The sequence below is a fragment of the Musa acuminata genome, chromosome BXJ1-10 (assembly GCF_036884655.1).
Source record: "Musa acuminata AAA Group cultivar baxijiao chromosome BXJ1-10, Cavendish_Baxijiao_AAA, whole genome shotgun sequence".
Taxonomy (NCBI): Eukaryota; Viridiplantae; Streptophyta; class Magnoliopsida; order Zingiberales; family Musaceae; genus Musa; species Musa acuminata.
The window spans coordinates 14898344-14912115 of NC_088336.1; the positions used below are offsets into that span (position 1 = coordinate 14898344).

Consider the following 13772-nt stretch of genomic DNA (forward strand, 5'->3'; position numbering starts at 1 on the left):
CCACATGAATTGCCGACCTGACTTGACCCCTTCCCAGGCGGCTGACGATGTACTTGTTAAAGGCGGAGGTCAAAATGTTGAAACATCAAATGCCGCGGATTGAGCTTTCAATCGATTTTGAATGCTTCTAATTGGGAAATGTTCCTCCTCGGTAGTGTTTTCCATTCCATGTTGCATTGATTGGTTCAAACACATGACAAATTAGATAGCGTGTCATCGGCGATGATTGGATTCATCCGAGTTCAACTTAGAAAGAAAAAGTATACTTCCACAGTCAAATTTAAGCCCAAGTTTGGGTATTGGTTTCCGGCCATTTCGATCAGTCATCCAATGTTTTCTGTATCACATAAAGTTCATGGATGACTAGAATGCAGTATCAAACAACACACAATTCAACATTCGTGTTTTGACAGACAAATACTAGAATAGATTTCACGAGAATCCAGAGTAATTATAAGGAACAGAACTTCAAATAAAAACATCTCTAGTTGATTTTAAGTCTAATACAAATCATATAAAAAAGGATAGCAAAAATGCTCCAATTATCCACTTCAAAAGTTCGGACAGAACCATGGCACCGCAACTCTCAATCCTCCAATAGAGATAGATCATCTGGTCTAGTAAAAGAATCCAAGTACTTTACCACCTACATTCTTCCTCCTGGCTTCTTCATGATCCATGATACCGGCAGAGGTAGTCAAAACAATGTAACCAAACTGTCCATTTAGCATAACAAACAATTATTACCACAAGCTTCAAGAGCAAAAAATTACAGCAAAATTTACTTTGGCCAGGTACAAGAACACCATAGTAATTTCAAATCCTATAAGCAAGGATTACAGTGTTAATTACAAAGAAGTAAAAGCAACATACCTGACGAGATGGAAGTAGCCTGGCAGTCCACGGCTCAATTTCTTTAACACCCACATCAAAGCGAGGACTAATAACACCACATTTGTTCAGCCTCCCATTCAGTTCTACCACTATCTTACCAGCTCGGTGGTCATCTACGTATTCAAACTCCCCGATGTAGCCTACAGAATTTGTAGTTATCATCAAAATGTAATACTTCAATGCCACAAAAGCAAAATAAATTTGCAGGACTAACCATGCTTCTGCATAACAAGTAGAAACTTGATTATCACTTTTGACGATGGTCTTATCATGACCTGCCGCTTCCCGCGCTTCTCAGCATTATACATGCTCTTCAAAGCATCATTCAAGACACTGACTCTCACCATTTTTTACACAGCCTGCCAGAAATGTCCACTCATATTAGGCAATAAATAATATACATTAAACATATGCCTGATGATCATGGTTAGAGTACTAACATCAGCGGGAAAAATTTTAGTACACATGTATTTGCCCATAATAGATCATCACTATTATCATTAGCTAATAATTAACAATGAGATAATCAAATTCAAATAAAGGTGAATTCCTCAGACTTAGCAGCCTTGGAGTAGTAACAAGTAATATCCACTCGATAAACACTGAACCTTGAGGTAGAGAAAATAATAAAAGAAACAAAATATCATATCATTCTATATTAGAAATTAATATAGATTAGATCAGTTCCTAACAACTTAAGCTTTTGGATTTGCGACAACCTAAGAAAAATTATTACACTTGGGGTTTGTGACCTTAAACAAGTTTAAGGTCAGTAGCAAAGATCGAGAAGGCTCGGCTACTCGCTGAACTCGCCACAAGATCGAGAGCCTACTGGGAGTCTGCCGAAAGAAATCCGAGGATGTATCGGAAGTCCGCCGGAAGATCACCAGAAAGCTCGCCGAAAGGAGACTCGACGTTTGCCGGTTAAAAACTTACTTAGGACTATGTTTTCAGTTGTGTAGTTTGCATGTAATTAGGGTTAGGATTAAGGGATAATCTTATATCCTGGTTAGGGGCCAATTGGGCCCGAATATGACTTGGTTTGGGCCAGATCTGAAGCCCAACCAGTGACCCATAAGGTCGGGTGATGGAACCGCTGGACTGGGCGGTGGCACCGCCCAGAACCCGAATGATCGGGCGGTGGTACCGCCAGACTGGGCAGTGCCACCGCCTAGCACCTGAGAGGTCCGGCGGTGGTACCACCAATACACTGTCAGTGTCAGACACTAACAGGCGGTGTCACCGCCACTGATAGGTGGTGGCACCGCTAGCACCGGGAAACCCAAAAGCAATTCAAATTTGAATCCTCTTGGGGCCTATAAATACCCCTCAATTCTCAGCAGAGAATATAACTTTTTAAGAAGCAATAGATTGAGATAAAAGCCTTCGCAAAGTCTTTAGCAAGTCTTGTTTTCAATTGCTTGAGTGTTCACATCCTTCCTTTTTGTTGAAAATTTGTAAGAGTATGAACCACTTGTAAAAGGTTGTAAGAGGGGTATTTGTCCTTCCCCTTCAAAGTGATTTGCTAGTGGAAGTTGTAAGCCTCAACGAAGAAGGTTTCGCAAGTGGATGTAGGTCATTTTGACTGAACCACTTTAAATTGGTGTGTTCCTTAAATGTGTGAGTACTTACCTTTCTGAAATTGTTATTTACACTGCAGCAAGCTTGCGTTTTCATCCTCTCACTTTACTCAAGTTACTATCGAATCGAAATCTCCTCGCATTTACGAATTCATTTTCAAACTTATAAGTTTTAATCCACTGCACTAATTCACCCTCCCCTCTTAGTGCCGCTCCGATCCTAACAATTGGTATCAGAGCAAGGCTCACTCTCATATTTGGTTTAATACCCAAGAGAGATAGCTTACTCCGGCATGCAAGAGGGTCACTCTATTATACATCCACATATGTTTAATGGGTCAGATTACACGTATTGGAAGACTTGTATGAAGATCTTCCTTATTTCCATGGATTTTGAGCTTTGGAATATTGTCAAAAATAGATTTCAAAAATCTTCTCTTCTGATGAGCGAGTGGGATGAATCAGAGAAGAAGATTTTTGCTTTAAACGCAAAGGCTATGAATGCCTTGTTTTGTGCACTTGACAAAAATGAATTTAATCGTGTTTCAATTTGCGATTCGGCTTTTGATATTTGGAGAACTCTTGAGGTCACTCATGAAGGCACTAGCTGAGTGAAAGAGTCCAAAATCAACATTCTTATGCATTCTTACGAACTTTTCTGGATGAAACCAAGTGAGTCCATCGGAGACATGTACACCCGTTTCACGGATGTCATCAATGGACTCAAAGCTCTTGGTAAAGGTTTTTCTAACTTTGAACTAGTAACTAAAATTTTAAGATCCCTTCCAAAGAGTTGGGATTCAAAAGTTACGGCCATTCAAGAGGCCAAGAACCTTAAAACATTTCCTCTTGAAGAACTTATTAGGTCTCTTATGACCTAGAAATGATGTGCCATGCTCATAAAGAGCTCGAGAACCCCCTTCCAAAGAATAGGAAGGATATGACACTTAGAACACAAGAAGACCACTTGAAAGGAACATCAAGTGAAGAGGATAGTGACGATGACATTGCACTTTTAACTCGAAAATTTAAAAAATTTATAAGAAAGAACAAATTTAAAAATGATATCAAAAACAAACTTAAACATAAAAAGGACCAAGTAATATGCTACGAATGCAAGAAGCCGGGGCACTTCAAAAATGAATGCCCCCATGCCAAGATGAAGCAACCGAAGAAGAAGAAAGCTTTGAAAGCGATTTGGGATGACTCAAGTGATTCCAAGAATGAAGAAGCTAGCAACAAAGAGGAGGCAAATTTCATGCTAATGACTTTAGGAGGAGAGGTATATGATTTAATTAATGAAGATTTATCTTTTGATGAACTTTCTATCATTTTTTATGAATTATTTGATGAGTGTAGAACTATTAGTAAGAAGTTCAATCTATTAAAGAAAGAGCATGATAACCCAAAAAATAATAATTATCATGATATCCGAACAGATTGTGAGTTCAAATTCTATATTTCTCTCTTTAATTTGTTTGATATTTAATTAATATTTTTTGTAAAATATTTCTCCCGATCACTTGGTTCAGTTTCACGTTAGAGGGAATGGTAGAATTTAATATGGATTAGTCCTATACCAACAGCTTAGGTTTTTTGGGATTTCTATTAATCCAATTCAAAATATTTATCATACTAATACGTTATTAAACTATCTTGGTAACACAGAAGATGCATACAACAACAAGTAGGAAACAATCGAGTGGATAATGGCTTGTATGCCTAACACAATGTTCCCCATTATGATTGCTAGGTTCAGTAAGACGTGAGTATTACTTAAACAAAGAACGATGGCGATTCTCTCAACTTTACTACAACTTGCAATGATAAAACTTGAAATTTTCAAGCAAAGCAAAGTGCGTCTTCAATGAGATTCAATGATGAGCTCTCTAGCGAAAGAACAATAGACCAAAACAGAGATAATCAAACTGGCGGAGTCGTCCCAGATCCACGAAAGAAATATATTGGTAGTGCATCTATTGCTGGAATCAAAGAAGAGAAGCGGAGAGGAAAAGACGAGAAGCCAAAGAGATCGCACCTTTGTGAGGATCGACTACGGCGGCGGTGAGAAAGGACGCCGCGCAAACCCTAACGCACAGCTCTCGGCACCGATCGAGAGAGCAGCGGAGTCGGCAGGGTTAAGAATACTGATCGTCAAGTGCCGTCTCATTGCTTCTGACCCTTAGATCTTCATCTAACGGCAGACACGAAGCATATGATCTCGCTCGGTTTCGCGAGTAATCGGAGATTGACGAGTGCTTAATGGGCTGTATTTGGGCTTAATCCGCTAGACAACAAAAACAGCGGGGCCCATGAACATTTCAAAATTCTTAAATTATTTCATTTGCAGTTACTTTTTGATCAAAATTTTAAAAAATCTTAAATTTTATTATTTCTCACATAGGACATTTTTGTTTCATCCCCATAAAACATCCTTTCTGAATCATCTTTACTGTTTTGCCTTTAGTCTCGCACAATCTCCACTCGGTGCAATTCCTCATCACCCTCTCCACCTCCACCTCAACCTTAGATTTCGTCATTTTCATGAGAGGAGTCTACGAGCAACTATAAGGAAGAGACTAAGGGAAAAAAAATAAAAAAAAAATAAAAAAGGATGATAGAACCTCGTTGGTATCTCAAGTTTAAGGATTAGATATACTACTAGAATAACAAAATCATTGTCTGACAATAAGGTATCATTAATCATCCAATATTTCGTGAGCGGATCGATCAATTAACTCATTCTCCAATGAGCACCTACACTATATCCATAGTGTCCCCACACGAGTAACCATAAAACCAGTTACCTCCATCATATGGATAGGTATACAGCACATTAATCTATCCAATTATTTCGATATTCCTCTCGAGTAACCTATGATCAGAATTATTTAGAATTTATGTTTAAAGGTGAATCGATCTTATTATTGTGATCTCATTATGGTCCAATTTCTATTGCACAAATCCATGAACATTATAATATACACAACGGACAAGAGTGCATAGTGTGTTACTCGTGCCATCATTCACGTGAGTGACCTATAGGGCACCTATGACTAGTAATATCTACATCATATATATATATATATGACTTGGACAAGAGACAAGAGACCTTAAACAAGTTTAAGGTCAGTAGCAAAGACTTGGACATGATCCTTGCAAACAAGGGTCACATCGCAAATAGAAGTGGAATTGGTTTTGTGAGAGGATCTCACCAAAATCCTACCACCTTTATTAAAGGACCCACATTATATGTTTCACCTCATTTGAAATGTAATTTTTGTTGTAAATCCGGACATGTTGTTTACAAATGTCCATTTAAGAAAATTAGTCAATATAAGTTGATATGGGTTCCTAAAGGAACTATAAATAATTCAATGATGAATAACATAATTAGTAGATCAATTTTTGAGGCACTCAAAATCAAATAGGTACCTAAAAACCATCCTCTTTTGTAGACAAACTCACAAGCTAGGAGCAAGAGATGGTATCTTGATAGTGGATGCTCAAGGCATATGACCGGAAATCCATCTTATTTCTCTATGCTCACTAGCAAAAAAGAAGGGTATGTCACCTTCGGAGACAACAACAAAGGTAAAATCATTGGCAAGGGAACCATAGGTAACAAATCAAGTTTTTCAATTGATGATGTATTGCTAGTTGATGGATTGAAACATAATCTCTTAAGCATTAGTCAATTATACAATAAAGGTTACATCGTTAGATTTGAATATAATGTATGCATTATTGAAAAACCAAACAATAACATATCAATGATAGCCTTAAAACAAAATAATGTCTACACCATCAACCTTGATGAACTTAATAATGAAATGTGCTTTTCCATTTTAAATGATGATGCTTGGCTTTGGCATAGGAGATTAGGCCATGCAAGTATGAAACTAATATCTAAGATTTCATCAAGAGAGTTAGTACGAGAGATTCCCAATATGAAGTTTGTTAAGGACAAACTGTGTGATGCTTGTCAACTAGGAAAATAAATAAAAACTAGTTTCAAACGAAAAAATCAAATTAGCACCACTAGACCATTGCAATTGATTCATTTGGACTTATTTGGACCAATTGACACAATGAGTCTAGGAGGAAACAAATATGCCTTCGTAATTGTAGATAACTATAGTAGATACACTTGGACCTATTTCTTGGCTCACAAAAGTGATTGTTTCAAATGTTTCTCTAAATTTTGTAAACTTACTCAAAACGAAAAATGCTTCATGATTTCATCAATTCGGAGTGATCACGATGGCAAATTTTAAAACCGTGACTTCCAAAGTTTTTGTGAATCCAATGGATATAATCATAACTTCTCCACTCCGAGAAATCCTCAACAAAACAGGGTAGTTGAAAGAAAAAATAGAAATTGATAAGAAATGACCAGAACCATGTTAAATGAACATAGTCTACCTAAGTATTTTTGGGCCAAAGCCGTTAATACGGCTTGCTATGTCATGAATAGGGTTCTAATAAGACCATCTCTATCAAAAACTCTCTATGAATTATGGAATAACAAAAAACCAAATGATTCTTATTTTAAAGTTTTCGGTTGCAAATGCTTTATTTTGAATGAAAAGGATGTTTTAGGAAAATTTGATGCTAAATCCGATGAAGGCATCTTTCTTGGTTACTCTTCCGTTTCTAAGGCTTTTCATGTTTTTAACAAAAGAATCTTAGTTATAAAAGAGTCTATTCATGTAGTTTTTAATGAAAATTTTGAGTTAAAGAAAAATGATTTTGATGATGATCTTGGTTTTGATAATTTGAATTTAAATGAACCCTCTCCCCAAAATAACAACTTAGATGCATCTTCTTCCGAAATTTCCTTACCCAAGGAATGGAAGTATGTAGATGCTCATCCAAAGGAGCTAATTATAGGAGATACATCAAAAGGGGTTCAAACTCGTTCTTCCTTTAAGAATTTTTGTGCTAATGCCGCCTTCCTTTCTTAAATTGAACCTAAATGCATTGACGAAGCCTTGAAAGATGATTCATGGGTTATTGCAATGTAAGAGGAATTGAACCAATTTGAGAGGAATGTGGTATGGAAGCTTGTTCCTAGACCTAGTGACCATTTAGTCATAGGTACTAAATGGGTCTTTAGAAACAAGCAAGATGAATATGGTTTCGTAGTTAGAAACAAGGCTAGACTAGTGGCCAAAGGTTTCAACCAAGAAGAAGGTATCGACTACGAAAAGACCTTCGCTCCTGTGGCAAGATTAGAAGCCATTAGGATGCTCCTTGCCTATACTAGTAGTAATGATTTTAAATTATTTCAAATGGATGTCAAAAGTGCTTTCTTGAATGGTGTTATTTCCGAAGAAGTGTATGTTGAATAACCTCCTGGATTTGAAAATTCTCTTCTTCCTAATCATATATTTAGATTGACTAAGGTTCTCTATGGCTTAAAACAAGCTCCTAGAGCTTAGTATGAAAGGCTTAGTTCCTTTCTTATTTTAAATAATTTTACAAAAGGCAAGGTTGATACTACATTGTTTATCAAATATTTTAAAAATAATTTTCTTATTGTTCAAATTTATGTTGACGATATTATTTTTGGTTCTTCGGATGAATCACTATGTGAATCATTTGCCAAATGTATGAGTCATAAATTTGAAATGAGCCTAATGGGAGAATTAACCTTCTTTTTAGGATTGTAAATTAAACAACTTAGTAATGGTATATTTCTTAATCAATCTAAATATACATTAGAATTGTTAAAATGATTTAACATGGATGGTTCAAAAGTAATAAACACTCCTATGAGTACTTCAACTAAATTAGATATAGATGAAAATGGTGAAAACTTTGATAAAAAACGTATAGAGGAATGATAGGAAGTCTACTTTACCTCACCGCGACTAGACCATATATCATGTTTAGTGTAGGACTTTGCGCTAAGTTTCAATCTAATCCTAAATTATCTCATCTTAAAAGTGTTAAAAGAATTTTTATATATCTTAAAGGAACTCCCAATTTAGGATTGTGGTATCCGAAATATGATAAATTCAATTTAATAGCTTATGCAGATGCTGATTTTGGCGGATGTAGGATAGATATAAAAAGCACATCCGGAACATGCCAATTTTTAGGACATGCACTTGTTTCTTGGACTTTCAAGAAACAAAATTCGATTATACTATCTACGACGGAAGCCGAATACATAGCTGGAAGTGCATGCTGTGCACAAGTTATTTAGATGAAGAATACATTGGAAGACTATGGAATTTACTTGAAGAACATTCCCATAAAATGTGATAATACAAGTGCCATTTGTCTTACCAAAAATCTAATTCAACACTCTAGAACTAAGCATATCAACATTAGGCATCATTTTATATGCGATCATGTCCTTAACAATAATTTTATTTTAGAGTTTATTGACACAAAGCATCAATTAGCAAACATTTTTACAAAAGCAATGAAGATCAATTTGACTTTATTAGAAGGGAACCAGGCATGTTAAATTGTCTTTGTGAATGAGCTTGATTGTATATATTTTCCGAAATTTTTCATCCTCTTTCCAGTTTTCGTGGATTTGACTTCTTTCTTATTATTGTAAACCTCTATACTACCTTGACATGCGTTTGACATTATCCTAGTATATGATGTTGGATGTTTCTTTCTGAAATTTTGTCAACATTTTGATGGCTCCTTCATGTTATTTTGGATAATTTGATGTCTTCCTTGAATGATCAATATTAATGCCAAGTTGAAGCTTTGTCAATTTTTCCATCTCCTTTTCAAGATTTTTTCTTATGAGATGATTTTATGAATGTCTTCAATGATCACGAGTTTTATGCTTAACACCTCATCTCCTTTTTGTTGATGACAAAAGGGGAGAAGAATGTGCAAAAGATTAATGACTTGTGTAAAATATGAATTGCAAAAGCTAATATGTTGTGTAATACAAATTTCTTATATGCATCCATAGCATGACTTATATGAATTGCAAAAGCTTGAGTAATGCAAATGTCTTATATGCATCGATAGCATGACTTATATAAATTACAAAAGCTTGTGTAATGCAAATGTCTTATATGCATCGCAAATGTGATAGCATGACTTATATGGATTGCAAAAGTTAATATGTTATGTAATGCAAATGTCTTATATGCATCGTAAAACTTTTTGAGAATATTGCAATATGAAAGTTTTTAGATTGGTTGTCGTTTCATCTCATGATCATATGAAATCATGCCTTACATTTATATCATGAGATTTATGTTGAAAGTTCATATCTCTTGTCGAAATAATAATTATCTTTTATCATTCGACTTGAAAATAATTTTCATAGCTTGAAATTATGAGAAATATGAAGTTTCGTATTTGCTCATTCTTATAGAAAATAACGATAAGTTCAACGGATAGAACTTATCGGTTTGGGCTTGAATTCAAAGAAATTAAATTCAAGAGATTTTATCTTCTCATTATATGGCATGTAGATAGGGGGAGTTATGTTTAACTCCGTTATCAATTGATTGTCATCATCAAAAAGGGAGAGATTGTTGAATCTCATATTTTGATGATGAAATCAATTGATGGGTTAATTGATCTAATCCATATTATTAAGTTAAGTGTGTAGGATTAACTACGATAGCTTGAAGACATAAAGCAAGTCTACTGGAGTCAAGTTCGATGGGTGTTCGAGAGTTCGTTGAAAGTCCGAAGATTCGTCGGAGATGCTGTCGGAACCAACCGAGAAGAAATCGGGGACTTGTCGAAGTTTTCGGAAGTCCGTCGAAGAGATCGTCAGAGATTCGTGGAGATCACCGAGAAGGCTCGGCTACTCGCTGAACTCATCACAAGATCGAGAGCTTGCTGGGAGTCTGCCGGAAGAAATTCGATGGTGTATCGGAAGTCCACCGGAAGATCGTCGGAAAGCTCGCCGGAAGGAGACTCGATGTTTGCTGGTTAAAAACTTGCTTAGGACTATGTTTTCAGTTACGTAGTTTGCATGTAATTAGGGTTAGGATTAAGGGATAATCTTATATCCTGGTTAGGGGCCAATTGGGCCCGAATATGACTTGGTTTGGGCCAGATCTGAAGCCCAACCAGTGACTCATAAGATCGGGCGGTGGAACCGCCGGACTGGGCGGTGGCACCGCCTAGAACCCGAAGGATCGAGCGGTGGTACCGCCGAACTGGGCGGTGGCACTGCCCAACACCCGAGAGGTCCGGCGGTGGCACCGCTAGTATACTGTTAGTGTGAAACAATGACAGGTGGTGGCACCGCCACTGACAGGCGGTGGCACCGCCACTGACAGGCGGTGGCACCGCCACTGACAGGCGGTGGCACCGCCAGCACCGGGAAACCCAAAAGCAATTCAAATTTAGAGCCCAAAGTTGAACCCTCTTGGGGCCTATAAATACCCCTCAATTCTCAGCAGAGAATACAACTTTTTGAGAAGCAATAGATTAAGATAAAAGCCTTAGCAAAGTCTTTAGCAAGTTTTGTTTTCAATTGCTTGAGTGTTCACCTCCTTCCTTTTCGTTAAAAATTTGTAAGAGTGTGAACCACTTGTAAAAGGTTATAAGAGGGGTATTTGTCCTTTCCCTTCAAATTGATTTGCTAGTGAAAGTTGGGAGCCTCATCGAAGAAGGCTTCGCAAGTGGATGTATGTCATTTTGACTGAACCACTTTAAATTGGTGTGTTACTTGAATGTGTGAGCACTTACCTTTCTGAAATTGTTATTTACACTACAGCAAGATTTCGTTTTCATCCTCTCACTTTACTCAAGTTGCTGTCGAATCAAAATCTCCTCGCATTTACGAATTTGTTTTCAAACTTACAAGTTTTAATTCGCTGCACTAATTCACCCCCCCTCTTAGTGCCACTCCGATCCTAACACCTACTGCATGGCTGCCCCTGGAGATAGGTTTCCTAGTTACAAGGGGTACCCCTAGTGGCTAGGGTTTCCTGGCTATAAGGGTTGCACAAGTGGCTAGGAGTTCCTGCCGCATGGGGCACCTACAACCCATCCCATGGCAGCCCTGCAACCATAGTTTCCTAGCTACAAGGGACTCCTTGGTGGCTAGGGTTTTCTAGCCATGCAAGGCAGTCTAGTGGCCTAGGATTCCTAATTTTCGGGGAGTCTCTATATGGTAAGATTTTCTTGCTTAAGAAGAAACTACCTATCATATGTGGAACTTGCCATATGGGGCACCCTATGGTAGGGTTCTTAAAATACTACATATAATTAATTAAAATAGTTTAATTAATTATTATTATCTAGTAGTCCTATATGGTGATGTGTACATGTGATATATGATGTGGATGGATGATCATAGACCGTGTGATATGTGTGTATGTGTGATGTGATTATTATTATTATTAGGGCCTATGAGCTTCCAATTTATTTCTCATTTGTTGTCGAGCTTGTGTGCATGTGATTAAGTTGTAATTACATACGAAGGTGCAGTGGGAGCGTGGAAGCGATAACAGAACCCATGAGGCCGAAACGGACGATTGCAACGCATAAAAATGTATCAAGATGCCGATAGAACCGACAATGATGAGATAGACGATCACAAGGCATGAAGATGCACCGTTGCACACATAGATCTTGATATGAATGATCAAGCTCACTGGCTCAAGCTTGATCATATTAGGATATAGTCCATGATCATCTAGTGTGATTACTTATATGATGTGTGATTGATTATACACCTACTAGATATGTATATATATTTGCATGTGATGTATATATATATTAAATATGTATGTGTGTGATACATTACATTAGGAGACCGAATCAAAATCCTCTCTCTCAACAATATTAAGTTGGTAAATATGAGGCAATTAGATTGACCCATATAGCCTTCCATCATTATAGGTATGGACTGAATCTCAACATAGGTTGAGTTGGTCGAGTCCCTTGAGGCTTATCTATATCACGACTCGTTATCTTGCCTATGATATAGAGATGTCACTGGTGACCTAAGGATATAGTATGCTTGGTCAAGTCCCCCGAGGGTATATCATCGAATTAGACTCATCTTGTAACGAATGTGTTGACTTAACGAACATCATGGTTGGTCGAGTCACTCGAAGCCATGATGGTTCGGAGGCCGAACAGGATGGGAATCATAAGGAGTTGTGATCGGCAAGAGTTGCCTACCATTTGGGCTTAGTGTGATTAGTCGAATCCCTCTAGGTTACACTAAGACGTTGATTGGATCCCAATCCCCATTAGAAATCTGCCGGAAGTCCACATAACTCGCTCGAAAAATAATGGGAGTAGATTAAGATAAAAGTCCATATTTTATTCATTTATTTTTTTTACAAAATCTGTATATTATTTCTGTTACATCTTTATTTTCAGAAAATGTCTCTTTCAAATCCCTTACGTGGCATACTTGATATCAACTGCCTCATTAGTCCGAATTATATAGATTGGCTCTGCAACTTGAGAATTGTTCTCACAACGGAGAAAATTACATATGTCCTTGATATAGTGTTGCCTACGCTTGAGAAAGGGGCAAGCGAGGATGAGATCACTTGTTACGTGAAGTACATAGATGACTCCACTCTTGCTTAGTGTTATATGTTGGGCTCTATGACTCCTGAGTTACAAAGACAACATGAAACGATGGATGCCAAATCCATTCTCTTACATGTCTGCAAACTGTTTGAGGAACAGGGAATGACTCAATGATATGAGATATCCAAGAGCCTCTTCCGTGCTAGAATGATTGAAGGGACATCGGTTCAGAACCATATCCTAAAGATGATTGAGTAGATAAAGAAACTCATAAGTCTAGGAATAGTCTTAGAGGATAACTTGTGTGTGGATCTTGTGCTTCAGTTCCTACCATATTCCTTTTCACAGTTCCTAATAAATTTTAATATGAACATACTTAAGATGACTCTCCTTGAGCTCCTCAATATATTGAGAGAGGTAGAGAACACTATCAAGAAAGAGAAGTTAGTTCTATATACTAATGAGACCAGAAAGAAAAGGAAGACAAAGAAGTCTCTTAAGAAGGGCAAGGACAAGGGTAGACCAGGTAAAGTAAAGGTTACTAAGAAAGACCCGATAAAAGACAAAGGTCAGTACTTTCACTACAGCAAAGATGGGTACGGGAAGAGGAACTGCAAAGTATACCTTACAGAGAGGCCAAAACACAAGCTTGGAGAAGCTTCAGGTACATTTATGATCAGTCTCCATTTGTCAGACTCTTATGATAACACATGAGTATTGGATACTAATAGTGCTTATCATATTTGTAATTCGTTATAGGTTCTAGCAAGACCTAGGAGGTTGGCGAGAGGTGAAATG

At 37.3% G+C, this 13772-nt stretch overlaps 1 protein-coding gene across 1 annotated transcript; it reads right to left on the reverse strand.

Moving 5' to 3' along the window:
• Positions 1–404: 404 nt before the first annotated feature.
• Positions 405–4652, reverse strand: LOC103999910 (small ribosomal subunit protein uS8). The gene is made up of 4 exons (XM_009421812.3): positions 4513–4652; positions 1109–1253; positions 874–1034; positions 405–716 (listed from the first exon to the last, which is right to left on the reverse strand). Exons 2-4 carry the CDS (start codon positions 1239–1241, stop codon positions 618–620), a joined length of 393 nt encoding a protein of 130 aa, XP_009420087.1. The 5' UTR covers positions 1242–1253; positions 4513–4652; the 3' UTR covers positions 405–617.
• Between the last annotated feature and the right edge of the window lie 9120 nt (positions 4653–13772).

What these genes read in the sequence shown, in the direction of transcription:
- LOC103999910 (XM_009421812.3), bottom strand. Translation starts at nt 1,241, where the DNA reads ATGGTGAGAGTCAGTGTCTTGAATGATGCTTTGAAGAGCATGTATAAT. An exon ending in ACTTGTTATGCAGAAGCATG is followed by an intron (nt 1,035 to 1,108) that starts GTTAGTCCTGCA and finishes CAAATTCTGTAG; the next exon opens with GCTACATCGGGGAGTTTGAA. An exon ending in GGCTACTTCCATCTCGTCAG is followed by an intron (nt 717 to 873) that starts GTATGTTGCTTT and finishes CTAAATGGACAG; the next exon opens with TTTGGTTACATTGTTTTGAC.